General features: G+C 39.0%; 2 protein-coding genes across 5 annotated transcripts in view; one reads left to right on the top strand and one right to left on the bottom strand.

Annotated features, from left to right (window-relative positions):
* The window catches only part of LOC111507203 (uncharacterized), a 58283-nt gene that overhangs the window by 16296 nt on the left and 14722 nt on the right, over positions 1–27265 (top strand). For 3 of the 4 annotated variants that reach the window (XM_023162500.2, XM_023162492.2, XM_074185089.1), the window contains exons 5-6: positions 4271–4501; positions 19543–20676. In XM_023162500.2, the coding sequence (XP_023018268.1) occupies positions 4271–4501; positions 19543–20676 (1365 nt within the window). The remainder of the gene's footprint in view (positions 1–4270; positions 4502–19542; positions 20677–27265) is intronic. The other variant, XM_074185090.1, reaches the window with a different exon arrangement.
* LOC141486636 (uncharacterized) lies at positions 11189–13488 on the bottom strand. The gene is made up of 2 exons (XM_074184937.1): positions 12875–13488; positions 11189–11724 (listed from the first exon to the last, which is right to left on the bottom strand). Exons 1-2 carry the CDS (start codon positions 13265–13267, stop codon positions 11230–11232), a joined length of 888 nt encoding a protein of 295 aa, XP_074041038.1. The 5' UTR covers positions 13268–13488; the 3' UTR covers positions 11189–11229.

Genomic DNA, 27265 nt, shown 5'->3' with positions numbered 1-27265 from the left:
GTTTCGACAATTCCTATACAGTATATCCGACGATATGGCAGACAAGAGAAAACACGTTTTTCAAAGATAACCCATTCATTAAAAATGTTTGCTTTTTTCAAAACCAGTCCTTATTGAATAAATACGTTATTTACTTCCAGCCCTTATATCTTCAAACGCACTATATTCGGTTGAAAAAAATAGAGGACTACTTCTCCCTTGATCATTCCACAATGATCTAGGATGTTCCAGGATCTTCTTCCTGAACTATTCTGGGATATTCTAGAAGACGACATTTCTAGCCCTCCAAACTTCAAAACCACTCCGTTGAGGTGGAAAGGAAAACTTTTTCATGGATGGATTATGAAATGAGATGTTCTTAAATATTTCCAAACCTTCCAGATCATTACCGAACATTTCAATATATTTCAGGATGTTCTGGGCAGTTATGAAATGTTACGGAATGCTCTTAACTGTTCTATACCCTTCTAGAGGACGAAACTTCTAGCACCACACGGAAACCTTCTTCATAAATGTGAAAATGAGGGTTACCAATAGAGCTAGAGCACCCCCAATCGTTACGGAATCATTTCCAGATACCCGAGAGGATGCAATTTATTTCCAAAATGTTAATATGCTGCGCTTGAATCAACATTTTTAATATATCAATATGAACGCCATTCAGAATCCATAATTGTACAAATTCATACATTACGTACTTTGCAAACGTAATTCACTTCAATCACTGGCGGGTACCTACCTTTAGTTATAATAATAATAATAATAATAATAATAATAATACTTCCGCGAGAAGTATCGCGGAAAACCTTAGGTTCCGCGAGAAACCTTCTCGCTTATTCCAAGAGCCTCCACGTGTTGTGGATAATCCGCCGACCGCTGATCAGGTGGAATCTTTCTGGAAGGATATCTATGAACACCCGCAGCCACTCAACTTAGACACTCCAGCCCTAGCGCAGTTCGAAGCTTTCAACAGAGAGCTTCGACAGCCTGAGCCCAATGAACTGCGCAACCCGATAACCCCGGATGACGTTCGAAGGGCTCTTGTTGGTTCCAAGAACTTTGCTGCTCCAGGCCCAGATGGGCAGAACACTTATTGGTGGAAAAAACTACCAAGTACCCACCGCCATCTGGCCAGAGTTTTCAACTCATGGCTCGATGGAGAGCAGCCGATTTCGGATTGGTTTGTCGAGGGGCGGACCGTTCTTATCCCCAAAAGCGGAGATTTGTCGATTCCTAAGAATTACAGACCGATAACATGCTTGAATTCGTGTTATAAGTTGTTTACAAGCATCTTATACACACGAATACTCACCGCAGTTGACCGAGTGTTCGAACGGATATATGAGCAGAGAGGGTCGAAGAGAGGAGTCGCTGGATGTAAAGAGAACCTGCTCATCGATAGATGTGTAACGCAGGACTCGATACAATATAAGCGTAACCTCTCTATGGCCTGGATCGATTACCGTAAGGCATTTGATACAATTTCGCATGAGCTCATCTTGCATTTGCTCAGATGCCTTGCGGTACCCGACAACATAGTGAGATGCATTGAACAACTGACACAACTTTGGCGAACTCGCTTCACCATAACATCTGGTCAAGCAAGAGTTCAAACAGGGTGGGTCACTTTCAGAAGGGGTGTATTTCAGGGTGATTTCCTCAGCCCCCTTCTATTCTGCATCTCACTATTGCCATTATCCGTTGCGCTCAGAAAGACTCGAGGGTATAACTGTGGCACCCCCGGAAACCGGAGGCACAAGGTCACCCATCTGTTTTATATGGATGATCTTAAACTTTATGCCTCTGGAGAGAAGGATCTCCATCAGTCCATCACCACCCTCAAGGTAGTGGAAGAGTACACGCATGCTATCGGTATGAAATTCGGGATAGACGAATGTGTAATGGTCCATCTCAAAAGAGGACGATGCGGGAACTACGGAGAGGATGAGCAGCTCGTAGATGGAAGCATCCTACACCATCTGGATGCCGGAGAGACGTATACTTACCTCGGGGTGGAACAACGCCACTCACAAGAGGTAACAGCAGTGAAAAACTCTCTCCGCGGCAAGTATCAGCACAAACTTCGACATATCTGGTCATCGGAACTGTCGTGGAAAAACAAAGTTGCTGCAACAAATATGCTTGCCGTTCAAATCTTACTCCACTCGTTTGGAGTAGTGAAGTGGACTCGGGAGGAACTGTATCAATTCGACGTAAAGACCCGAAAAATGATGCATCTCTATAGAAGTGTGTATCCCAAATCGTTCGTTCTAGTTGTACTTCCCCCGACAACAGGGAGGCCGTGTACTTTTGAGTTTGGAGTGTCTACATGACAGAATGATACTGGATACAGCCTCTAAAGTCGTCAGGAGTTCGGACCCCCTTCTCTGCATGCTCCGTGATCATAAGAGAGCAGGAATTGGAGCATTTCTCTTTAGGGCAGCTGCTCGAGCAGCTGATGAACTCGGTATAGTTTTCGACTCTGAACGAGGTGACCACAACTCTAGCACCGAGTTGGAAACCGTTCAGCAAAAAGCTCAGATAAAAGCCGCAGAGATCACCTCACTTCTGCGGAGACACAAGGATAAGCCAATGCATGGGGCCTTCGTCAATAACATTGGAGATCTTGGCTTACCAAAGCGCCTGACGTTCGCTTCTCTCAGGTCGAGTGGGCTGAAGTCGGAAACTAAGGGGTTCATCATGGCTTGCCAGGATGGTGTCTTCAACACCTTAGTCTACCGAAGTCGCGTGATGGGTTTAGAGGTTCCAGACACAAGGTGCATGGCCTGCCGCGAGGCGCCCGAGACCCTAATTCACTTGCTATCAGCATGTTCAGCATATGCGGTCTCGGCCTATATGCCCTTTCTACTCTCGTATCTTAAAATCATACCGGCTTGCCGCATACAGACATACAGAATGTGATTTTTCCATTTCAAATTACTATCTATGATTACACTTTAGTATTTGATTTCTTTCACAGGTAATATTGAGAAACTTTGGTTTTGTGAAGGTGGAGTATCAGCCAAGGCTATTTTTTGACTCAAAACAACATTATGTTCTATATAATGACGTTTTATCACAATGGTTTTTTTTCTGTATCATGATGTTATCAGTTTTTATTATCCATTTAATTATCATTTCATCATCGTCTGTAAATATTCCATCTTTTTATTTTGCTTCTATGCATTTCTTATGATAATTTTTGGTTTTCTTTCCAGTTTTACTTAGTCTTTTCTGTTTTTTTCTCGACCAACTTCATCAATTTTTCCAAACGCCCCTTAGTTTTCAGATGATCTATTACTTGGATATTTTGTGCTCTCATTCCTTCTGTTGTATTGTTTTCTGTTCTATCTATCAAACCTTTTTTTCTCCCAGTGTTTCACTTTGTCATATCTTAGTATTAGTTCCAAAGTTGTGATAAAAAGTGAAAAAGTAATCAGAATAGTTCAAATACATCAATCAATAACTTCTATTTCTCCATATCAAGTGCAACAGACCTTTCCTTATTTATTCAGTTCGGAACGATATTCCATCTCTAATTGGTCGTCTGAAGCCCTATATAGAACTTGATTTAATTTACTTTCATTGTTCTCTGTTCTACGTATCGTGAATGCAGTTTTTCGCTAGAAATTTCTCTGTAATTTATGTTGTCATAAACATTTGCAGTTTTCCGGGTACTTTGGAAGCAGCAACTGTTTGGCAGGAGGCCATGCATGCAAGATGAATATTGAGGACATAAATATCCTTTTTGCGAAAGATCTAGAGTAAAACGCAGTTGGAAATTATACAGTGCGCATCATAAGTGATACCTTCATCTAACTCGTTACTGGACTCTTGTTAGGAAAATCGCCGAGACACTTCGATTTTTGATTTCTACAATGTACATTTGCGTATGAATAGTTTACCCTTAATTTCATCCCTTACTAGAGTGGAGCAACCCTTTCGAAAAATTTGAATAGCTCATTCTGAAGATTTTATTCTCTATTCAACCGTGTAAAGTATTACACCACAAACAAGAAGGCAACTAAACTAACACTAACTTTTTCTGTTATTACAGTAAATGTTGACCTTCTGGCAAAAATAGAGTCAATTTTTACTTTCAGTCCTGACGCTTTGCAAAGTATCCCGAAAAATTGTTGCACACACTTCCATGAAAATTTGGATTGTTTGGAGCAATGCCCACGGTTTCATTGTTTTGTCGACTCATTTAGGATACGCAAATTGATAACGCATGTGTAAGTAGTTCACAGTACTGTATATTTCTTTCCAGGTCCAAATGGAACAGCAATCCTCACTTCTGTGGCTCGTACGTTTACGTAGGCTTGGACCAAGAAGTACACAATGCAACTGCTGAAGATTTAGCGAAGCCACTGAAGTCGAAGACCGGTAAAGAAACTCTTCTATTTGCTGGCGAAGCAACTAGTGAGACTCGGTATTCAACTGTCCATGGTGCTATCGAAACGGGCTACAGAGAGGCCGGAAGATTGATTGAGATGTACAAGTAATTTCAAGTTTCATCATCATACATATCATCACACTGTCGATCATATGTGTTCAGTATGAAAAAATGTTGTTGTTGTGTTTCACATTTATATACAATGGTTTAATACATTTTACAGAATATTTTTTACCTACCATTCCAAAGTATCTCATTGTCTCATATTGAAATTTGATTGTTTTTTTTGTTCATTTTGAATTCGATAAGGTTGCATGCACAGCCTCACAGAAGAAATCATTTCATGAATTCCATTAGTTTGTACTTCCATTGTCTAATATGATATAAAACGATTTGAAATCTCTAAAGGAACCAATAAAATTGAAATGAATAGCTGAAAATAACCATTATAAGCAAAAAATTTAACAAAAAATAAATAAAAATCTAAAGATTTTAAGCCAAGTTACTTCACGTCGTCGCCAGGTAATGACTGGACTATTCCTCCGAGAGACAACTATTTATAGGTCATTCAAGTGCTTTAACCTATCCCCTCTTCCCTCTCTCCGCTTCACCGATTCAGCGGGAGATGACCGTTTAACGGGATTTGGCCGTTTTCCGCTTCATTATGGGTTTCCATATATTGCGTATCTACACGCTAACTTGGCTGAAAATATATGCAGCTTCTTTGAATTTTCTCCTCAACCAGTGGATGATTTCAGCTTGGGACCACTTGTTACATTGAACCGATAGACCGACGAATCTTCCAAATCGAAGACGTTGCACATGTGCCCGATGGCTTTACTTAAACTCTCTGCGCGGCATTAGCTGGGTTAGTTGTTGTTTTTCCGTCAGGTATCTGCCACACATACCTACAAAACCGTAGGTCTATATGAGAGGCAGGAGGCGAGGTGTTTTCACCCAAACCTGGAGCATATGTTTTACCTGAACAAAAGTGATGACGGTCAGAGACTTCCAACTGCCTGGAAACCCCCGATGCTCACCCCCACCAAGGCGTCCGGTAATCACCCAAAGCCCCGTCCCCACCTTTCCACTTCAGTAGCTTCCGTCGATATAAATACCAAATACCCATCGACACCGTAAACCCTGAAGAGGCATAAACCTATAGCATGGCCCCAGCAAATCAAATAATAACATGGTGAAATACTATACCCCAAAAATGAATAAACATGATATATACTGTTATATGGTCGAGCTTTCGAGAATGTTTATTCCCTTTATCAAGACATCTACAAATAAACATTCTCGAAAGCTTGACCATATAACAAAGAGTATTCTTTAAACAACAGCCCAGCAATTTTGACTGCATCCCCAACATTATTTCGTATTTCTCCTTAACTAGTCAGTCAAGACTATCCATCGCTTTATATATTTATATATATATATATATATATATATATATATATATATATATATATACATGTACATACATATATATATATATATATATATATATATATATATATATATATATATATATATATATATATATATATATATATAAACAGAGTGGTCCAACGAAAAGTATGCACCTTGCTTTTCTCCTTTTTTTGTAACTCAACGCAAAAATGCTCGGACAGGTCAATTTTGCTTTTGAGGAGGACTCATTTTAGATGTATTTTTCTACCTGTGAAAAGTGGGGTCGAGTGATATATCATTTGAAAGGGCACAAAATTATCTTTCCGATGATACCTAATTTGTTGTATTTCACTCAAACATGTAGGTATTATGAAGAAAAACAATTACAACCCAGTACTTTGAAATGTGTAATTGACTTAGTAGAATCCTACTTCAGCAAGTGCTGAAAATGTGACCCATTTGCTTCCATACAATAATACAGATTTTGTTCAAATCTATTCCTAACATTCTGTAGCATATCAGGTTTTATACTTCTGCACTCTGCTGTAATTCGTTGGCGAAGATCTTCTATGGGCTCGGGCTGCGTAGCAAAACATTTACTTTTAAAGTGTCCCCGAAGGAAAAAGCCAAAAGGCGATAAATCAGGTGACCTGGCAGGTCATTCGATGGGGCCTCTCCTTCCAATCCATCGTCCAGGAAACCGGTCATCTAAAAACTCTCTTACCGGAGCACTATGGTGCTCCATCTTGCTGGAAATGAAGCCGATCATCATTATGATTTTGGTCATTTTCAATTATTTCTGTTACGAGAGGATCAATTGTATCTTCAAGCGTGTTCAGGTAGACCTCACCAGTTAAATTCCCAGGAATAAAAAGTAGCCCTACGATATGACTACCTAATATGCCACACCAGACATTGATTTTTTGAGGGTACTGGGTATGGACCTCTCGGAATAAGTGTGGGTTACTGTCATCCCAGTAACGGCAATTATGCCTATTCACAGCTCCATTGAAAAAAATGTACTCTCATCGGAAAAGCATGTGTTGAATGATAGGTGCGGATCATCAATTAGTAGCTGGCTCAGCTTTCTATCAGGATCATCTTCATTGAGTTCCTGTACTAATACAATTTTGTACGGATGAAATTTATAGGCTTTTAATATCCGTATTATGGACGAACGGGAGACACCTGAGGCTGCAGCAAGCTGACGAGTACTTTGAGTATGATCCAATTCAACATGTTCCAAAACAGCGGCTTCCACTGCTTCATTTCTGATCGCTTTCCATGGCTGGTGTTTCACATTACATTCAGATCCGGTATCGACAAACTTTTGGACAAACTTGGCAACGTACGAATCGTTCACATTTTTCCTGGGATGACTGTTATTAAAGAGTCGAGCAGTAAGTCTAGCACACCTATTATGTTGATAATAAAGTTTAACAATTTCAACTCGTTCAGGAATGGAATAAACCATTTTTACAGTAAAGTTGAAATAATTTCAAAAGCAGCCGAACTGAATCAATGAACGTTTGCCTGAATTCTTTTTGTACACTTATCTGCAGTTGTTATTTGAACCAAAAAACGCACGAGAGAAATTGAGGAATGTAGAAGTGATAAAAATGCCGTTTTTTCCGCATTTTCATTAACACCAAAAATATCGAGTAAATGTTTTGATTTTTTTATAACTATTCAAGTAAATACAACAAACTAGGTACCTATCATTGGAAAGAGAAAATTGTGCACTTTCAAATAATATATCACTCGACCCCACTTTCCATTTAAAATTTTAGGGTTGTTACTCACCCTCGCTAGGGGGTTGAAGGCACAGATAGAAAAATACATCTAAAATGTGTCCCCCTCAAAAGCAAAATTGACCTGTCCGAGCATTTTTGCGTTAAGTTACAAAAAAAGGAGAAAAGCAAGGTGCATACTTTTCGTTGGACCACTCGATATATGCTTGCATTTGGCAAACAAGTGTGTTCCATCTTTACACTTTCATCCATCTTACTTTGCACCAAAAATTTTGAAAATTATTTTACTTTTCAAAAAAATTGACCGTGGTTAACACCATAGTTGTGTAATTTATTGCAGGCGTTCAAAATAAACCGTTGTATACAGCACTCGCCATCCCCAGGTTCGAGCGATTCCAAACACTCACTCCACCTCTCGTTTCTATAGTCAGTGATGGCCTGTTTAACCTGGTTGCCCATCCTGCTAGCCGCAGCCTTGTCTCCAGGGTAGAGAGTCCGCTGATAAACTCGTCTGTGTCGATTTCTCTCCCGGATAAGGTTCTTTATCCTGGGAGGAAACTCATTGTAGTTCCGCAGAGGACACTCTGTCCCGGTTGTGGCTGCGCGGAAAGTGTTGTTCACAGACAATTCAAAGTCTGCCACAGCCGCATCGTGACCGTTGCGAGTTTGAAGCGCCTCACGGTCTGTACGTGTCTCCACTAGGTGAGCCTTGAAGGCTTCCCAATCCTTGGATGATCTCATGCGATACTCCTGGGGAGGGGGATCATCACCCAGCATCAGGATGACTGGATTATGATCTGAGTCAAAGTGTACACTTCGCAGGACATGGAGACGTTCCTGAGCAGTGCGATATCAAGCACGTCAGGCCTTAAATCCCCACGGTAGAACGTGGGCTCGTCTGGACCCATCACTCGATACTCATGCCTGTCAGCATGCGCATGGGGCGCTCGGCCGTTCGCATTGGTGAGTCTGCTCCATAGATTGTGCTTGGCATTGTGCTTGGCAGCAATTGTGGTGGTATTTGTCGACAACAGCAGTTCATCCAGTGATTTTGAGAGTAGACGATTCCGCGGAGGGTTGTAAACTGAGATTAGTCTATGACGACCTATGACGACCATGTAACTGATCCGAGTCAATGCCGAATTGTACGTGAGGAAGATTACGTTTGACAAATGCCAACTCCTCCTCCAGCACGTCCAACGCGTTCTCTGTAGTAAAAACGGTAGTTTAGAATACCAAAAGGTTCATTGTGCAGGTGGGTTTCCTGCACCAGTGCAACATCGATGTTTTGTTGTATTAGAAAATTCTCAAAATCTAATTTCTTGTTTGAAATACTGTTGGAATTCCGAAATACAACCTTGAGAGAACTAGGCAATGTTGGTTGTCTAGCCATTAACAGGTTCCAGTTAGCACGTTGGTGTTCACCGTAAACATTTTTTCGAGTACGGGGAACTGAATGAAGAGTTTCTTCATCTGGTCCAGAGCGGAACAGATGTCACTAACCTTCGACGGGCGGAGACTACTGGGCGCCTCGGTCGGCCTGGCGGAGGTGTTACCGCTCTTGGCCGCTCCTGCGTAGCTCATTCCCGGGCGTGTGCCAGGATGCTTTCCAGGCGTGGGTGCATTATGCACACCCTTGCAATTATTGCACTTAGGCGGATCTGCTCGTGGCTTCTTGCACTCACCTGAAAGGTGTCTGCCGGCGCATTTAACGCAAATGGGAATAGCTAGGCAGTTCCGTTGGCTATGCCCGAACCGCTGACATCGGTGACACTGCCCTACCAGTGTTTTTTTGTGTTGGGGCTCAACTTTAACGTTAAGGAGATCCCGGATGTCATAAATATGCTTCTGATTTTGGTTTACTTGAACCAAAACCAGGAGGAGCGGTCGATTTCCTCGCATCATCCTGGTGACGGATGATGGCTGGAAACCTTTTTCAACCAAGGCGTCCTCGATGTCAGCGGTCTCCAGATGTTTCGGGACTCCTCTGAAGACGGCTCTGATTTGCCTGTCTTCAGGTAAGGTATACGTGTGGTGGGGAATTTTTTCCCTCACCAATAGGTTGGACATACTCCTGTAGTCCTCGGCCGAAGAAGGCTGAACCTTGATGCAATCAGCCATGTTTACTGCCTTGGTAAAGTTCACTTTATGGAAGGCAGCCAGCTTTGTGAATTGAACCCACTTGTCCTTCTGGCGAACGACAATTGGGGGAACGCGTGTTTTTCTGGTGCTTTGGGGCACCTAAGGACGCGGAGGGAGAGGGAAGCTAGTTCCCTGATCGTTGGGGTTTTCAACCTGATTTAGATTTCGGGATGGCTGTTTTAGGCCACCCTATATAGTCGAAATCGATTTTTCAGACCTATTGTCGTCAACCAACATTTCATGGTCACCTTCGGAAGACTCTGTTGTTGAGAGTTCTGACTCTGAATTGTCGTTCTTGGCTTCGTCCCGGAGCTTTGAAATCTTTTTAGCCACTTTTTTGGGCTTGTTGTCGGTATTTTTGTTTACTGGAGCGACTGGTTTGGATGGAAGAGGAGGAAACTCTTCTGGAAGGCGACGCTTTTTGTTGACCGGTTCTTGAGGCTTGATCGTATTGTCGTTGTTCGTCTCAGACTGAGCAGAGGGTGGTGCCAACGGGAGTATCTCTGACGGACGCTCGAGAAGCTCCTTGGCCCCTGGTAGAGGGCCAGAGGGCTCTCGAACTGCCGCCACGGGACTGCCTCTTAGCAGTTCTGATAGACTCAGGCCCAGGCGATCAAGCAATATACCCATGAAGGTAATTACCTCACCCTTGTCCCTGGCCATCAGGCTGTCAAGCAGTTCCTCCATACTGCTGTCGAAAAACTCACACCCTTTGATATCCCAAGGGTAGGCGATGAACAGTTCCGTGAAAGTGATAGTTTGAACGCACTCACCAGAAGTCTGGAGGGTCCTTGCGCACTACAACCAACGCACTTACTAATAGGAGATGAGTAACTACTGGTGAATGGCTGATCATCCACCAGAAATAGTCGTATTTGTGGAAAAAACTTCGACAGCTAAAGGGTCCTGTAGACGGTCAAATTTGTTTGTCGAATTTGTTTGTCAAACTTCATGTTTTCATCAAACAAAAGCGCATACGATCAAACCAATAGATCAAATAAATTTGCCCATATTTCAGTTTTCTCCTTGACGTTCGTGTGTTGTTATCATCTTCTGTCGTATATAACAATGAGTGATAATACAGATAAGGCGTTTTTGGCATTGACACTAGCACTATGTATGAAGAAAAAGAAAAAAGGTCGTCGATGGTCTAGAGAATGGTTGAAATTACGGGATAAATATACGCACGAAAATTTGTTACGGGAAATAGTGCTCACAGAACCAAATGACTATGCAAACTTCCTGCGCATGGACCATAAAACATTTGAAGATTTATTAACATTGCTAAGTCCTTGCATAGCAAAACAAGATACCGTTATGCGTAAATCTATACCAGCTTCTCAAAGATTATCTATAACCTTGAGGTACCTGGCTAGTGGCGCCGATTTTGAAGACCTAAAATTTCAAGCCTGCATTGCACCTCGTACACTCAGCGGCATTATCATTGAAACTTGTGAGGCAATAAATGAAAAATTAAGCAATATTCAGGTAAGATTTTTATTTCAAAATTACAAAATATATAATTTAAAGAGAATAAAAATTGTTTATAAATTTGGCTGCTGTATCATCTTCAGTTTCTGTATTAGTTTCATTTGTTTGCGAGTCTGAAATATGAATCACCACAGGTTGCTCCGTATTGGACAGATATGATTGTTGTGAAATAGGAGATGGGCTGTACGGAGTAGGTGATGGAGTGTTCCAAGCGAGTGCTGGCTGAGACGGATTAATAACTACCGAATGTCGATGAAGGTTTCCTTCTTCTCCTTCAAAGAGTATTTCGTTTATAAATTTTTCTGCCAGTCTTCTTTGTTCTCCAGACATGCGCTCTAGCTTAAAGGCCCAGTTTCTTGCCATCACCTGATATTCATTTTCAGGTTTTTTGAAATGATCCCTGGCTAATGTCAATAAGTCCTGTTGCAAGTCCTCCTTTTTCTTCTTTTTTATTTGTACAGGACTAATAGATGCTGAAGGTGGCAAAGGTGATTGTGTTGATGTTGATGTTGATAGTTTTGACGATTCCTAGAAACCAAAACAATAAATATAAACATATTACATAATAATAATAATACATAATAATAAACATATTACATAATAATAATAAGTATTTTTATGTTTCAGATACCCAAAACACAAGAAAGTTGGAAAATATTGGCACGACAATTTGGAAATTCATGGAACTTTGATAATTGCATCGGAGCTGTAGACGGAAAGCATATCACGTTACAAAAACCTGAGCATTCCGGTTCCTATTATTATAATTATAAGGGAACACACAGCATAGTGCTTATGGCCATAGCTAATGCAAATTATGAATTTATCATGATTGATGTCGGTACAAATGGTAGAGTGTCAGATGGAGGAGTACTTAAAAATACAAAATTTTGGAATATGTTTGAGAACAACCAGTTGCAGATTCCAGAGCCACAGGAATTGCCAAACTTTAATAAAAAAATGCCATTTGTATTTGTAGGCGATGAAGCTTTCCAGCTTCTTCCAAATTTTATGAAGCCCTACAATAAGCAGGTTTTAAATGACAACAGAAGGATTTTCAATTATCGTTTATCCCGTGCTCGGCGAATAATTGAAAATGTATTCGGCATTCTTGCGAGTCGTTTTAAGATTCTCCAAAAACCCATCAAATTATGTCCTACAAAAGCTAAAATTGTAGTAATGGCGTGTTGTCATTTACACAATTTACTAATGAAACAAAAAAACTACATTAGGAATGGAGAATTAGACATGGAAGATTGTGTTACAGGGACTGTCATACAAGGATCTTGGAGAAATGAGTCAAATCAATTGTTGAATATCGAACGTGCACGGGCTGGAAATAGCGCTACATTAGCAAAAGAAGTGAGAGATGATTTTTGTGAATATTTTAATTCAACGGGTGCTATTCCATGGCAAAACAAATGTTTAGAATAGGTACCTAATCGTATTTGCTGTACTTGTGAAAATAAAAAATATTTATTAATTGGTTAAGTTAAAATATTATTATTGGTTAGGTTAAAATATTATGTTGTACCTATTTGTAACAAGTTGTTTATAAAAATATTCTTTTGAAAATGAATTCTTATTTGAAAATGAAAAAATTTCAAATGTTTAGAGTGGGTAACTGTATATGTTGTACTTGTAGAATTAAAATAAAATAAACATTGTTACTATTTACCGTTTGTCCTGTTATTGAACTGATCCCCGATTCTTCCTCCACTTGGTCTTGTAGAAATTCAAGCTCTTTGTAGTACCATAATGAAGGTACATAGAGTTCATCAGTACCAGATCCAGAAAGCATAGATTTCTTCACCTTATTATTTTCACGCTTGAAAGTTGTTCGTAAAATATTAATTTTTTTTTTAACATCTTCTTCAGTGATGTTCCCGCGAGACACTTTCAATAACTCCGTCATTTTTTTGATCGCATTCATTCTCTTGTGTTTATCCATATAGTCTTTTGATTTTATTCTCCACAGCATCGGCATGTCGCGATATACGGAGATAAATTCCAAAAGACATTCTTTTTCTGACATGTTGCCGTTATTGATTGTCGCAGTTGTGTTCTCCATGGTATCAAGGCAATAACTGAGATCTTATTTGACAAACACCATTGCACACTATCAAACAGGTTTGCCAAACACACCGTCAATCAAAATTTCCATCAAACAGGTCAAACATTTACATTGTTTGACAAACACGTCAAACAAGCTCGCACACTTTCAAAAAATTTGACAAACACGTTTGTCAAACGAATATTTGACAAATAATTTGATCGTTTACAGGGCCCTTAACGTCACTTAGACAAGACAAAATGACGTAATCCATCTTGATTTTATTCTGGTTGAAGCCTGGCTCCCTTCCCCTTTGAACTGATGTTTGCCAGAAAGGAAAAAATGAGAAAAACCAAGAGCGTACTTTATAAAAATAGCTGCGTGAACGCAAGCGAAACATAAGTGGTACCACCTATTGGTGTGATACTCAAGTCAACTTGCCAAGTTTTTATAAGGTTAATGCAGTCAAGCTGCTGGAAAATAATTCAGCCGGTTGGCTGAAACAGTCGGCTGCTCTTAAATTGAAATCAATGTGGGAATGATCAAAGAGTAGGGGAAGTACGTCCAAAATGACATATACGGACAAAACGACACATTGGTATATTTAAAAAACTGCGCGGTATAAACTGTCAAAAGTTAGCCAATCAAGAAGCACCTACACCGGAAATATACCATTGGACTTTTGAGAGCCGTTTAAAATACAGAACGGACGCCATGTTGACATTTGTGTTTTGAGGTTGGAAAGAAATTTGTTAGTGGTCATTTGTTTTTTGTTTTTCGGTAAGTTTTCTTTTGTTATTTTACTGTCCTATAATTTTATATTTCGAAGCATTTTGTTTTTGAGGTGATCGCGTAGAATTTAAAACATTATTGTCACTGCAACAAGATTATTCTTCGAATCGTAATATTTTTTGGGGCTATGTACAAAATGACATACAACCACTATGGACAAAACGACATGTGTCATTTTGTCCGTAGAGAAGAAGTAAATCTACGTAAATCTTTTTAATTTACAGAATGGCAATATGCCCCGAAATTATAAGAGGACAAGTAATCGGCAATCATGGAGTCAAGAAGCGATGACAAAAGCTATTGAAGCTGTTAAAGAGAAAAAAATGGGTTGGCTTCTGGCTCCTAAGACCTTCAAAGTGCCACAAGCTACACTAAGGCGGCATGCCTTGGAACAAAATAAAACAGTTGCACCTGCAGCAAAAGGTTCAGACCGATTTCAGCTAAAATTTCCTCTTGAAATTGAGAGACAATTGGTTGAGCACATCAAGCTACTTGAAACTCGCATGTTTGGATTAACGCATACAAAGGTCCAAGAACTCGCTTTCGAATTGGCTGAAAAAAATGGCTTTTCACACAGTTTTAATAAAGATAAGGGAAAGCTGGCCAGGAGTGGCTAGATGGATTTTTAAAACGCCATAAAGACATATCTTAACGAAAACCGGAGCCTACCTCCGCAGCCAGAGCCCAAGCTTTTAATAGACCTCAAGTAAGAAAGTTTTTCGATAACTATCAAGAATACATAGACGAACACAAATTAAACGCAAACCGGATCTACAATGTGGACGAATCGGGGCTGTCTACTGTCCAAAAACCTCAAAAGATCCTGGCTACCGCTGGCAGGAAGCAAGTAGGTACCATTACAAGCGCGGAGCGGGGATCTAATGTAACAGTTGTGTGTTGCATGAACGCAGCTGGGTCGTATGTACCTCCTTTCATGATTTTCCCAAGGAAAAATATGAAAAACGAGCTCGTGGATGAAGCACCAACTGGTACGGTAGGAGTAGCTCAAGAAAGCGGGTGGATGACCACTAAAATTTTCGTGAAGTGGCTCCAGCATTTTCAAAGCTTTGTAAAATCTAGTCATAATGATAAAGTCCTTCTTATTGTCGATGGCCATGCCAGCCATAAGTCATTCGAAGCTTTGAACTTTGCCAAGGAGAATGGAATCGAAATTGTTTGTCTTCCTCCACACTGCACCCATCGTATGCAGCCTCTCGATGTGTGCTTTTATGGACCGCTCAAGACATATTTTAACCAAGAAATTTCTGTCTGGCTTAGAAATCATCCAGGAAGAGTGGTGACAGCTCTTCAGATCGGATATTTATTCAATCAAGCTTATGGAAAGACTGCTTCAAAATGCATGCAATGGTTTCAAAAACACTGGACTATCGCCAGTTAATCCAGACATATTTCTAGATCACTTTTTTGAACCAGCTGAAACAACAAATATGCCAATAGCTTCCACAGCTGATAACACAGACTCAATCCAGGATCAGAACCTTCCATCGATGCCAATAGAACCGGAGGCTGGCGAGATTATGGCCCAGGAACAGAATAAGGCCCCTGAATCTTCATCAAAGCCATCCACTAGTTCTTGTAAACCATTTACCTCATCGGATTCTTCAGACGTAATAGCAGTCACTAATGATATTCATAACACACTGACTGGCCCGTTAGACATTTCCCAACCATCCACAAGTTCATTTGCATCGACAAATTCTTTAGCTGTTCCAGTTAATGTCATTTCTCCTGTTCCCAGTGGTAAATTTGTAAGTGGACAGGGTAAACGAAAGCCAAAGAAACGAACGACAACATTCCTACTTACGTCATCACCAAATATGGCAGAATTAAAGTACAAACGAGAGATTGCAGCTGAAAAACCAACTCGTAAAAGGAAACAAGCAGTTACTAAGTCTCTTTACATTGATGATGACTCAAATGAAGAGCGCTCTGATCAAGATGACGAAGAAGATGATTGTGCTTGTATTTACTGCAACGATCTCTACTCACGTTCAAAGCCTGGTGAGGGGTGGTTGAGGTGCAGGCGGTGCAGTCATTGGGTTCACGCAGCCTGTGCTGATTTGCCAAAGTGTACCAAAAATTTTGTTTGCGAATTGTGCAATTGATTTTAATTGTTATATCTTATTTTATCATTTTTGTTATGTTGATGGCCGTGTATGTCATTTAGTCCATACGACTCGTGCGGTTTTGTCCATACGGTATGGACAAAACGGATTTTTCTTGATCTTCATTTAATACTAAATATTTTTGTAAGTGCTGATTTTTCTGACAAAATCATTATGAATAATATTAATAAAACAATATGTCATTTTGGACGTACTTCCCCTACTTATCTATATATATTTATATAGATATATATATATATATATATATATATATATATATATATATATATATATATATATATATATTTCAGGGGAAAAAGGTAAGAATCTTACAAAGAAAGGAATTTTCAAAAAGAGACATACAAAGGTGTGTAGTTCGTGCACAAACTGAAAGGCCTCTCGGAACAACTACTTTCAAATAAACATTAAATCACACGAAAGAAAAATACTGTCGAAACGACAGATTATACTTCAAACAGTTCAATATGCTAATATCACTGAATTGAATTTCTTACCAATTGCAGAACAAATACTCGAAAATAACAATTATACATTGTGTTTGCTATCCAGTCAAAGGGGATTTGTTCATTCGTAACATGAGCGTCTGTTGTAAGTGTCAACATCGACCAATGCAATGGTTAGTTTTATGAACTTCAGCTGTTATTCAATTCACTAAATATACACCCGAGGCTTGATCATTCCATGCCTTCCACCAACATGGAAATTCAAGTCGAATTCGACGTCGAAAACCAACCGCTATCTATGTATATTCCCAATTGGAAAAGTTTTTTAATTCTGATGGATTTAATATGGAGAGTGTCTGACACACCGATCCCTCGGTATCAAAAGCGTAGCAAAGTTCCGAAACATTTAGACACCCTTCAAACTTTTTTGCTTCGAAGATGTAATGAGAGCATTTCAATTCGAAAGTCATCGTAAAAATATTATAAGCTTATGCACGACTTTTTGAAACTTGAACAACCCAGGGGAGAGTGTGTATGAAAGAGCCAGTTTTGGAAAACATCAAAAAAAGTTAACGTCAGGTGATGGTTATTGAATAAAATTGCTTTTTGTAAATAATTAGTTTAATAGTCATGGTTATCCAATCAAAATAAAATGAGTTACAATGACAGAAATTAGTAATATGGCAACTTAAAAAAAAGGGAAATCGGCTCTTTCAAAGCAACATGTGTATGGAAGAGCCGGGTTCTAGTCTTTCAGCAAATAAAAATTACTCAATAAACTATTGCTCCATTCTTCCAATATTTGCTTTTATAGATGAATATCAAAGTTACTGTAGGGTGTTACGTTCTGAAATGTGTTTTGGGGATGGTTGTCTCAACTTGACGGGGGCTGATAGTCAAATGTGACAACCAACACCATATATATACTTGTGAGGCATTGTTTGAAACCTTTGGTGTAGTAATTAGTAGGAGGAAGATTTTCCTCTTGAAGATTATCACTTGGTGATCGAAACACGCGTCGAAGTGTTAAAATATTGGTTTTGTGTTGGGATATTTACCAACGTGTGAAACTAGTCTGATCGACTAGTTTCACACGCAGTGATAATGCGTGCTGCAAATGAATTGATTTTGGGATCGAATATTATCGTACTCTGACACGATTTTGTAAAAATTTCACTTTGGAAGAGATAAGCAACACGGTGTTATCAATACCATCAACAAAAATTGGTAATCAAAAGTAATCTTAACCGACAAATAAAAGAAAGAGTAGGGAAAATACATACTTATGACTTCAAGTATTGATTACGTTTCGTCTCCCAAGAATATTGAAAGAATAGCGTTTTTGTTTTTTCAGGACCTTGGGAGCTGTCTGACTTGTCCATTTAGTCCAAGTCTTCAGAAAACACTGCATCCTTTTAGGCTTATTGCGTTTATTCTCCCATCTTCTCATGACACCCATTCCATCAGTCTCGTTCTCTGTACTAGTTTCTACAGGTTCCGTGTTGGATATTCGTCATATTCTTCTGGACGTAATTTTGTACGTCCATATATTATTGTCTGCCTCCTGTGATTCGGTGCCTCACATTAGCATAAGATGTGTAGAGCTGTTTCTATCCCTTTGTTGCATAATCTGCAGCTGAGGTCTCCGTTGTACAGCCCCATTTTATTCAGGTGTCCTCTAAGCGAACAATGACCGATTAGTAACCCTGTAATTATTCTGAGTCGATCGCTACTATATTCAAGTAGTTCTTCGGTTCTTTTCTCGGACGGTTCCCTAATGAAGGTTCTACTGTGTTCGCTGCCAGATACTTTTGTCCAGTATTCTGTGTGCTTCTTACTGGTCCATGTCCTAATCTGGTTTCGTACCAATGATTTTGGTACCCCCAGAGCTGGTACAGAACCTATATATGAAGTTGATGATCCGTATCTAGCGCATTCATCAACTTTATCATTACCTGTGATTCCTGAAAGCTCTGGCACCCAGTACAAAGTTAATTTGTTTCTGTTTTCATGTTCATTCAGTTCTTCATGGCATTCCCATACTAGTTTTGATGTCACCTTCGGGCCCCTAGTGTGCTCTTGCTGTCTGTTAAAATATTGATCCGCTCATTTCTTTGAGCGGATTTCTGAAAGACGGATGTGTATAGTCCTAGCGGATAACTGTAGTTTAAATTTCTATCCGCTCAGTATATTCCAGCTCCCGTTCCATATTTGGTCTTCAATCCATCTGTATACCAGGTGTTTTTTCCAAACATGTTTTCGCGATGACTAATGGTCGTCCAAGGATAGTGTTACATTTGCCAGTTTACTTTTGCCATACCAGGCTACCAAGTTACATTTGCCATAATAGTGATTTCGAATATTCACTGAATTCTAGACTGACTGTATATGATTTCGCCAAGTTGGGTATTTTAGCTTACAAGCAGTGGATTCATATTTTCGGTATTTAAGTTACCAGTTATTTATTTAGAGCAATTTTTTTTTCAGGCACTTTTCTTCTCTTGGATATAATTAATTACATATATTTTCCTCCTTTCAATGAAAATATTCATTTGAATATTTTTTCATACCCTTCAATCAACTATGTGACTACCTGCCCCAGATATTGTGACAAACATCCTTGGCACGGGGTAAAAAGTCACACATTTTCTCTTCCATAATAATTGTTATATTTTCTCTATGAATGATGTTGGAGAAAAAAATTATATTCCTTTTCAAAACAGTATAAAAACATTATTATTGATATTGAAAATGTCATTTATAATTTAGAAAAAAGGACATTAAAAAGGCAAAAGATGAAAAATGTGACTTCCAACCCCGGTCTCCCCTACACATAGCGTTCCCAGTCCTTCTTCCGTAGGGACAAAAAACTCTGAATTCATAGTAGAGTGTTCATATACTTTTTTTACAGGGTTCCAATACATAAAAAAATCGTGATCGTAGGAGCTGGAATGGCGGGTTTGGGAGCTGCATATGAACTTACAAAGTTACACTTCGATGACTTTCTTGTGATAGAAGCTCAAGAGCAACCAGGAGGAAGGGTTCGTGCCATAACCGTAGACGGTAAACCACTTGATCTGGGAGCTCAATGGTTGCATGGAAAAGAAAACCCCCTTTACGATTTAGCTTTGAAGCATAATCTCCTAACCGAGATCATATCCGAGGAGGGTTCGGGAAAGTATGTACGAAACGATGGTGTCGTTTTCGATGAAGATTTAGTAGACGAAGTTGAAACGGAAGTGGAAAGAATTATAGAGGAATGTGTTGCTTTCCTGCACGAAGAGATATTTCCTAATTCTCTCGGAGACTTTCTCTTTCAAAAGTTCGCCGAATACCTGGAAAGTTGTGATGACAGCGATGAGGAACGAGAAATGAAGCTCCAGCTTTTCGACTGGCATGTGCGATATCAAATGATTGATAATTCTTGCGAGAGTTTATACAAACTATCGGCAAAGTGGTGGGGGACGTATCTCTGTGACGACAATTCCGCCCTTTCTAATCTGAAGAATGGATTCGGATCTATAGTAAATGTCATCGTCGATCAGATTCCTCGAGATAATATTGTGTACAACACCTGTTTGCGAAATGTCCGGCTCGAAGGACCGCTAATAAAACTCACCTGTGATAACCGAACGGTAACATGTGATCACCTCATCCTAACTCCTTCCTTGGGGGTTTTGAAAGACTTTAACGGGCTTGACACCGTTCTAACCCAATCCCATAACGACGCCATCACCAATATGGGCTTTCATTCCATAGGTAAAATATTCTTGTTCTTCAACGAGAAGTGGTGGGATGACGTCATGGGCTTTCAGTTGCTGTGGGGTCCTGAAGAAGGACTTGAGGAGAATGAGAGATGGGTTAGAAATATATCCGGCTTCGACGTGATTCATGGTCATCCCAACTGTTTACTTGGGTGGCTTGGAGGCAGCGCAGTGCGGGTTATGGAAACACTGAGTGAACAAGAAGTTGGAGCAATTTGTGTGAAGGTTTTGAGAAAATTTTTGGTTGACTATCAAGTTCCGGATCCTTCTAAAGTCTTCAGGTAAGGTCATATAGAATACTTCTGTAATTTTGTTTATCGTTAGTTTCAGTGTTAGTTTCAGTTATGTAGACAACATTGTAAAATATCGACATTAAAATTATATCGGGGTGGAGATTGGAGTTCTAATAATAATACCTCATTTGTTTTTTCAAAAATTCAAAATACATATTGGAATAGTGAACAACAAATACTGAAGATCCAAAAATTCATTCAATGTATTATCAGTCAAGTAAGCCTCCAGTTTCAAATGACGCTACATCAACAGATTTACAAATTTCTTTTGGAAGCACATTGAAACTGTTTTGGCCCAGTAGGTGAGTACCTTTAGACGGAACAACATATTTACATTGAGGAACATATAAAATTGGTACGGTTTCTTGTATTATAGGAATGAATTTCCTCATTAGTACTAAACTTTCGTTTGAATTTCACTAGTTCAGACTTCCATTGTCTAATGTGATTGAAATATGTTCTAAAATCTGTGAAGAAACAAATAAAATTGGAAGGAAAAACAAAAAATATCAATTATATTGACAAATAAAACTTGAAATGAATTTACAATGAAATGAAAATAGGGAAATGATAAAAAACTAACACTAAACAAGGAAAAACTTCATCTACTTGAAGAATAGGTATTTTGTCAGATTACTAGAGGCAATCGAAGTCACGGCCATTGAAGAGGCCCAGAGTCTGATTGAGATACGTTAACGACCTCTTCATAGCAAGAAACAATGGAAATACAGAACTAGACACCTTTCTAAAGCACATCAGTAACGTAAAACCTACCATCACCTTCACAATGGAGAAGGAGATCCATAAGACCGACACTGAGTGGGAAACATCTGTACATCGAAAACCCACTCACACAGGACAATATCTTGATCAGGAATCTAACCACCCTCGATCAACAGAAGAGGAATTATCAAGGCTTTAGTGGATAGTGTTTTTGGGGCCTGTAATACGAAGGGAGGTCTCGAAAAGGAACTAGGCACCATCAAAAAAATCTTCAACGAAATTGAGGTTGAGTGGAAGAACAACTCAGTAGCACTTGTGCTAACTAAGTTGAACTTCGCCTTTCGTTATGTCAGCAACTAGCTCTCTAATTTATTTAAATATTTGTATGTAACTACAGCTGGGTAACAATAAAGACAATTATTATTATTATTATTATTAAATGGTTACTTCAAAGTGATGGTTTAACAGACTTTGGCTAGAAGACAGCAGGAGGAAGAGAAGCCTTCACAACTAGTACTTGTACTTCCCTACATCAGAGAATTGTCGGAAAGAATAAGAAGAATCGGGTTCATGTACATCATCAGAACCTGTTTCAGAAACAGGTTCCGGAAACACTATCCGTGGCAGCCTTAGTAAAACCTGGCCACCAAACGCGAACTGCAATTCCACGAAATATATTTACTCGATACCTTGTGAGTGCGGCAAATCCTATATCGGTGAAACTAAGAGGTTATTTAAAGTTCGCATTGCCGAGCACAAGAGAAGCACAGTGAGGAGACACCAGCAAATGGGGAGTAGTAGAGCAAGTTTGGGCTCATCAACATAACATCAAGTGGTGCCAAGCTGGGACCATCCACAGGGAGGAACACTGGTTTGAGAGGAAGTTCAAAGAAGCTGCATATATGTTGTCAATGACGGATGTAGTCAAACTAGCGTAGAGATACGCAACATATGGAAACCACTAATCAAGCAGAAAACAGTCAACTCCCGGTGAAGCGAAGTAATAGGTGTCGTCACCTGAAGACGATTGTGGATACTAACAATAGAAACGTCGTGGAATAGTTTGCTTATTTTTATTCCATTTCACGTTTTATTGCTTAGTATAATTGATATTTTCAGCTATTCACTTTATTTTATTATTCTTTCATAGATTTCAATTCACATCAGACAATGCAAGTCCGAACTAGAAGAATTCACCAAGAAACAGTGTCAATGCCTTTCAAACATACACAGACTTTTCGAAAATGAAAATTCTACTAAGTATCGAAATTCGGAGATTTAAAAAAATTAGTCTGCTGAAATTTCTGCTAAAAATATCAAAAATAATCCTCAATACATGTTTTTGCACAATATTGTATATCAATATAATATAACCCACGTACAGGTTTATCCTTATGTGGAAACTATATTCATTTGTCGTTAACTAAGATTATTGTATATTTAAAATTGAATGGCAACAAAAAAATATTATTATGAAAAATAATATATATACAGGGTGTATATATACGATCCTCACCACTGGTATCTCGGAAACTATGAGTAACACGAAGATGGTTAAATTGGGGTAAGGTTGCGCATTTATCTGACTAACAATATGTCGTTGACGAAGTCCTGAAATTTCAAGTATATCCGGAGATATTCATAAAAATCAGAAATTTCGGAAAATTGTTTTTATTTTTTTTCTAGCTGTATTTTCCGAACGATTCGAAAATAAATTGCACTTCCACATTACCACTTCTACCCTGCTACGTAATGGTGTGTTCAGATTTGCTATCCGACGTTTCATCTTCCAGCCACAATCATTAACTTTATTTTTTATAGGCACTACATTGGATTCTTTCTGTTTTGAATAGAACCAGATTTTACCTTTTCAATGATGTTACACTCAATGACATTTTGTTATTGTACAAGTCATTGAATTTTTGGCGAAAAATGGCTTTCACGAATGAAGAAAAAAGAGAAATGATACAAATTTGTTTGTAATAATTACGATAGAAACAGTGTTAGGACATCGGAAATGTATTTAAACTTGTATCCCAAAGATGACAACCAAATCGAACTATGTTCAAGCTCTTGGATCAAAATCTCACCGAAATTGGTTCATTTGAAGAGCCGAGAAAAAAATACGGAGACTGAATGGACTAGAAAACTAAGGGAAATTTGATAAATGAGGTATGTATGAGGTGAGTTAGACATTGTGTCCTTTCCAATAAAAATTAATAAATTGCAGATGAATTTGAACCCGGGGAAATCTACACGCCAAATTTCCTCCAAAATGGATACAAGTTTGAAAATTTGTCTGTTTAAAATCTGTTTTTCCGTTAATCAGCTGTCGCCCCCATACGAACGACAACTCTCAGAAGTTGTGCGAGCTAAGAACTAACGAGGTCTCACCTTTTACGTGTGATTCCTAATACGGTTGCAGATTCATTCCAGCTTCAACCAGATAAATTCTCTCGAGAAAAATATCTGGTCGAGGCGGGAATTGAATCCACGGTCTTCCGATCGAGAATCGGGCGCACTACCACCGCGGAGACATCTCAAAAAACGGTTTAAAATGTTACAAAATACACATATCTCAAAAATTGCACCCAGGTGAACCCGAAAGACGATCAGAATTTTGTGATTGGCTAATGAGAAGATTTGATTTTTCTGTTTTCCTGGAAAATGTAATTTGGACAGATGAAAGCACTTTTACGAATTGTGGGATATTCAACCACAATAACGAACACATTTGGAGCATAAACAACCGCAGGCAGTTCCGAGAAATTCTACCTCAAGTGCGATTTAATATTAATGTGTGGGTAGGAATTTGCAAAGAAAGGATTTTGGGACCTCATTTGTTTGACGAAATTCATCATTTTCAGTTTTTAATGTCGATTTTCGAAGACTATTTGGATGATCTACTTTTGGCTCACTATAACAACATCTGATTTCAACATTTTTTTCTTATCAGTCAGTGGGGTATGCTTGAAAACTGGCAGTGAACCAATCTAAAGAAATGAACTTCAAACATTCAAGCCAGTCTCGAATATACCTACACAGTAGGTTAAATGGACTGACGTCTATCATAAAACAACTACTCCCCTGGCTAATACCTCGAAGGGCGTTGGATTATATCCGACAGGCGTCAGTGCAGGAATCTTCACAGAAAATTTCCTGCATATGCAATTGGCAATACAACTGAAAGAGTCGACCTTCAATTTTGGAACGGGCACCTACATAATTTGAACCTTCCTCTTCATTAAACAAACTCTTACCGTAACCAAAGGCCCCGGTATATTTGTGAAACGAAAGCCTTCACCTTGAATGAAGAATCGATGACTGTATTCCTCGACTAATTTCATTTTGACGTGTCAGAGACACTTTCCAATCCCATCTTTATTGGAGCCACAAAAACACTATTATACGTCCTATAATTTTCCTCTTGCAGGCCTTTTATTGACTTGCCAGGCTAGGATGATGGTCGATAAAGACTGGTAGAAAACCTCTTCGTGTTACCCATTCTCAATCCTGAAATGAAGGTGAAAATACTGTTCAAGATAAATTTAATCTGTTTGGGGATTCAGCGGATAGAACGTCATGAAAATCGCATTTGTTGCGGAAATGAAAAAGTGTGGCTGTCTGATTTTCTCGTCGGGAGAGTGGAAAGCCTAAAATCGAATCAATCGATCGAGTTTAGCAGCCGACAATAATGCACTTTCTATTCCGGCCTGAATTACTGGGAAGAAAGTTCGTGAGCAGTGTTGCCGCAACCCTGAACAAAGGGAAATTTCCCGTTTCTCTCGGAGACTTCTGAGAGTTGTCATTCTTATGGGGGCGACAGCTGATTAACGAAAAAACAGATTTTAAACAGATTTTTTTTAAACAGATCTCGAAAGTTGTGATGACTGCGATGAAAAACAAGAAATGAAGCTCCAGCTTCTCGACTGGCACGTGCGATATCAAACGATTGATAATTCTTGCAAGAGTTTACACAAACTGTCGGCCAAGTGATGGGGGACGTATCTTTCTGACAACGATACCGTCCTTTCTAATCTGAAGAATGGATAGTCTATGTTATCGTCAATCAGATTCCTCGAGATAATATTGTGTACAATACCTGTTTGCGGAATATCCAGCTCGAAGGACCGCAAATAAAACTCACCTGTGTTAACCGAGTAGTAACATGTGACAAGGCAATCCAACAACATCAAGTTGCCAATACCTAGTACATCACTCATAAGAGATTCCATTATCTATAATGGTTGCAAAATGTTCAACCATTTGCCAAAGAATATAACAGAAATAAAATCTTTAAAATGCTTCAGGAAAGCTGTGAAAATTTTAAGTGACAGACCATACTATAATGTACAAGAATTTTGTAATGATAATTTTTAAAAAAATATTTTTTTATTTATTTGATATTTACCAGTATCCTGTACGAATTATATGTTATATATATATATATATATATATATATATATATATATATATATATATATATATATATATATATAGTTTGACGGCGTTTCCGTCAAACTGGCAGTCCAGCCGAACAACATCCAGGGCGAGGACGCGCTACAACTGCAGTTCAAGACCGATTTTTGGTCTTAACCGCAAGAAGACAACCGACAATCACAGCACCTGAGTTGGTTAACGTGTTGCAGCTACCATTGGTCGTGATACTGTCAGAAATCGACTGCATGAAGCAGATCTCCACAACAGAAGGCCACTTAGATGTCCACCTTTGTCGAGAGGCAATCGCGGTAGAAGATTAGAGTGGTGTCAAGAACATCAAAACTGGGATGCAAATGATTGGGCCACAGTTTTGTTTACAGACGAATCCAGACTTGGATTTCATCCAGATTCTCGTCGAGTAAGACTGTGGAGACGACCTGGAAATAATGAACGTTTGAGACACGTCCAGGAAGTCCACACATACAGAGGTGGTACAGTAATGCTATGTGGCGGAATCATGATCGGCGGCAGAACCGATCTTGTTTTTCCAAATCGCTCCCTCACATCTCGACAGTACCTCGACACCATTCTTCTACCTATCGTCCGTCCGTTTGCTGGTGCTGTTGGTGAAAACTTCCACCTAATGCACGATAATGCTCGTCCACATGTCGCGCGTCTAGTGACTGACTGGCTCACCAACGAAGGAGTTGATGTATTGCCATGGCCAGCACAATCACCGGACCTGAATCCCATCGAGCATGTGTGGGACATGCTTCAACGAAGAATTACTCTGCATATGGGGAACATTCACACAACGTTTCAATTGAGAGAGCTTTGAATCGCTGAATGGGCAAATGTACCTCAACAAGACATTGACAATCTCATTTTGTCGATGAACGATAGATGTAGAGCCGTAATAAACCAACGTAGAGGCCATACTGATTCCAATTTTTTTTGTATTATGATTTTTTTTTCGGGGTGCCAAAGAAGAGCCATATTTTTTTTTAGTTTTGCTTATAAGCGCACTCAGTATTTTTGAACATTTAATAAATTTTGTTGTAAGTTATATTCGTTTAATAATCACCCGTCAACTTTTTTTTCCCTAAAGCGATCTAAAAAAAAATTATTGCCATTTTTAAAAATATCCCTAGAATTTTCCGATGTGTATATATATATATATATATATATATATATATATATATATATATATATATATATATATATATACATATATACGAACTGATTTTATGTATAAGTGAAAATAAATGCACTTTGTTGTTACATATAATTGCATTATAGATTAAGTGAAACTTTGTCCACAAGATCAATCTTGTGACAATAAAGTATATTCTCTCTCTATCTCTCTCTAACCATCATCTTCATCACGAACGAGTCTCTGTGATCAGCTGTGATG

This window comes from Leptinotarsa decemlineata, unplaced genomic scaffold (assembly GCF_025532065.1).
Source record: "Leptinotarsa decemlineata unplaced genomic scaffold, Ldec_3_MD MMD2_tig00026361_RagTag_RagTag, whole genome shotgun sequence".
Lineage (NCBI taxonomy): Eukaryota > Metazoa > Arthropoda > Insecta > Coleoptera > Chrysomelidae > Leptinotarsa > Leptinotarsa decemlineata.
The sequence above is the reverse complement of the archived record's forward strand: the minus strand, read 5'-3'. Positions and strand labels throughout refer to the sequence as shown.